The sequence below is a fragment of the Capsicum annuum genome, unplaced genomic scaffold (genome assembly GCF_002878395.1).
Source record: "Capsicum annuum cultivar UCD-10X-F1 unplaced genomic scaffold, UCD10Xv1.1 ctg75757, whole genome shotgun sequence".
Lineage (NCBI taxonomy): Eukaryota > Viridiplantae > Streptophyta > Magnoliopsida > Solanales > Solanaceae > Capsicum > Capsicum annuum.
In genome coordinates this window covers 1-2,028 of record NW_025885987.1, presented here as the reverse complement: position 1 = coordinate 2,028, position 2,028 = coordinate 1, and the positions used below count along the sequence as shown (strand labels likewise).

The following is a 2,028-nucleotide window of genomic DNA, read 5'->3' as shown; positions in this document are numbered from 1 at the left end:
TGTATATATGCAGTCAAATTTTCTATACATACAATATAATTTAGCGATAAAGGGTGTTCATTTGACCAACCTTCAGTTGATATGGCTTTGCCACTGACTGTTGGGGGATGGTATTTACACATGCCACTACTTGATTAAACTTACTACTAGAAAGACTTTGCTTCTAAGCCTAAAGCCAATGTATAAATACTGCTTACTTTGGACTCCCGATGAACGCACGTGTCCACCACTAGTATGAGAAACAAGCAATAAGTAGTAGTACAACAACACATAATGACCATAACCAGACTACCACCAAATAATAATATCCTCAATCTACCCAAAACTATAAACATCATCAAAACTCCAAGAACAAGAAACCACAAGCATAGCACGACAACTATTAGTAAAGACAACAAAAACAAATTAATTATATAGCTATGTAAATAGCATTAGTGTTTCTATAGCTATGTACATGTTCATCTTGTTTGATTCTAATTTGATGCTATGTCAGACAACTCTAATTCTAAATAACAAAACTGTACTTCGTATTGCTACCACATGCAGATTTGACAGTGGATCGGAATCAATAAAGAAGTATGCTACTTTGGTAGAACTTGGTGGTGGCGGAGAAAGTATTTGAGCTCTGCATCCTGATGGAAGAATAGTTGCTCTATCACTAGAGGTACGTTTGACTACTGGAAATACTTCTTCCTTGCTCCGGTTGCTTTTTGATGCAACATACAAACAAATAGTTGCTCAGTTTGCACAGCAAAAGTAATCCAAAACGAGAGTGAAAATATAGTTAGAACCACTTACAAGTAATCCAAATATGGATGTTACACCTTAATTTATCAATTCAATGTCAACAAGACAGCAGACCATAAGATTTTAAAACAGCCTACTCCTAATCCAAATGGAGCGATCACAATATCAGATTGAATCATTAATTGTCTAGAGAGCAAAGAGATGCAAAGTAACTTTGTTGCTTAACTGTCTAGTGCTTAATGTTTTTGCAAGAAATTTGACAGATGATGAGAACAAAGGAAATAGCATTGAAGTATTCATCTGCTACTAAAAAATCACTGACGATATGCAAATCACCCATCAATGAGCTCCTTAATAGGGGAAAGAAGAAAGAGTCAGAAGAATACAGCTAATAGGCGAGAACACAATTTCACTGCCAACTAGAAAAAGAAAACAAGTCAAACTTGTTGTTAGTCTTTAACTTACCTTGGTTAATCCATCTTAAAGGGAGAAAAGATGAAATGTAAATCACCCATCGATGAGCTCTTGGCAATAGGCGAAACAAAGAGGGAAAAGAAAGAAGGCTGCAATGTGGCCTTTGTTTCTTAGAAGAGGAGCGACTGTCTTCATCATGGTGTTTGCTATCATCATATCTGGTCCTCCTTGTCCCGAGGCAATATTCATCCTTATTTTCCTTTATTTGCAACAAGGCCTAAACGCCTAGTTCATCTTATACAACAAACGAAATATATACTTAATTTTTTCAGAGGAAGATAACATGATGTGCCTATAGTCATTTGGCGTTTTTCCATTTGCCTTAGAAATATCCCATAAACCAGCAAAAGGTATCAAGAAAAAATGAATACCATTACGTTCTAGAGAATATTTTGAGTGGTTGGACAAGACAAGTTTCCGTGTGATGCACGACACCCCATCATCATTTAAGGGAATCAAGTGAGCCGTGATGTCAGTTAATATGCCATGATAACATACAGCAAATCCCGAGAAGCTATCATGTATGTACCAATTCTCTGGCAAATAGACCGATACACCATCAATTCCCTGGTATGGGAACCTTGGCATCCCATGCCACCGCCAACCTCTAATCACTCTAAGCGACAAGGAATCTGAAGCAGAGATGTCGTGCTGCAATAATGAGAGATTCCGAAATAGCGAATTACAGATCCAATAATTTGTCCAGTCTGCTTCTATTGTATCTAATTGAACTGGAAATTCTGGCAGCTGTGTAAGCCTCTTGCAATGTGATAAGTCCAAGCATCGAAGAGCACCAAGTTGGGCTAT

The 2,028-nt window shown here is 37.4% G+C and overlaps 1 protein-coding gene across 1 annotated transcript; it reads right to left on the bottom strand.

The window, feature by feature from the left end:
• Nucleotides 1-386: 386 nt before the first annotated feature.
• Nucleotides 387-2,022, bottom strand: LOC124894592 (TMV resistance protein N-like; the record flags this gene model as incomplete). Its single annotated transcript, XM_047405191.1, is given in 2 exon segments — nt 387-706; nt 1,213-2,022. A coding segment is annotated over 1 exon segment (576 nt), but the record flags the coding sequence as incomplete, so codon positions are not given.
• Nucleotides 2,023-2,028: the final 6 nt, after the last annotated feature.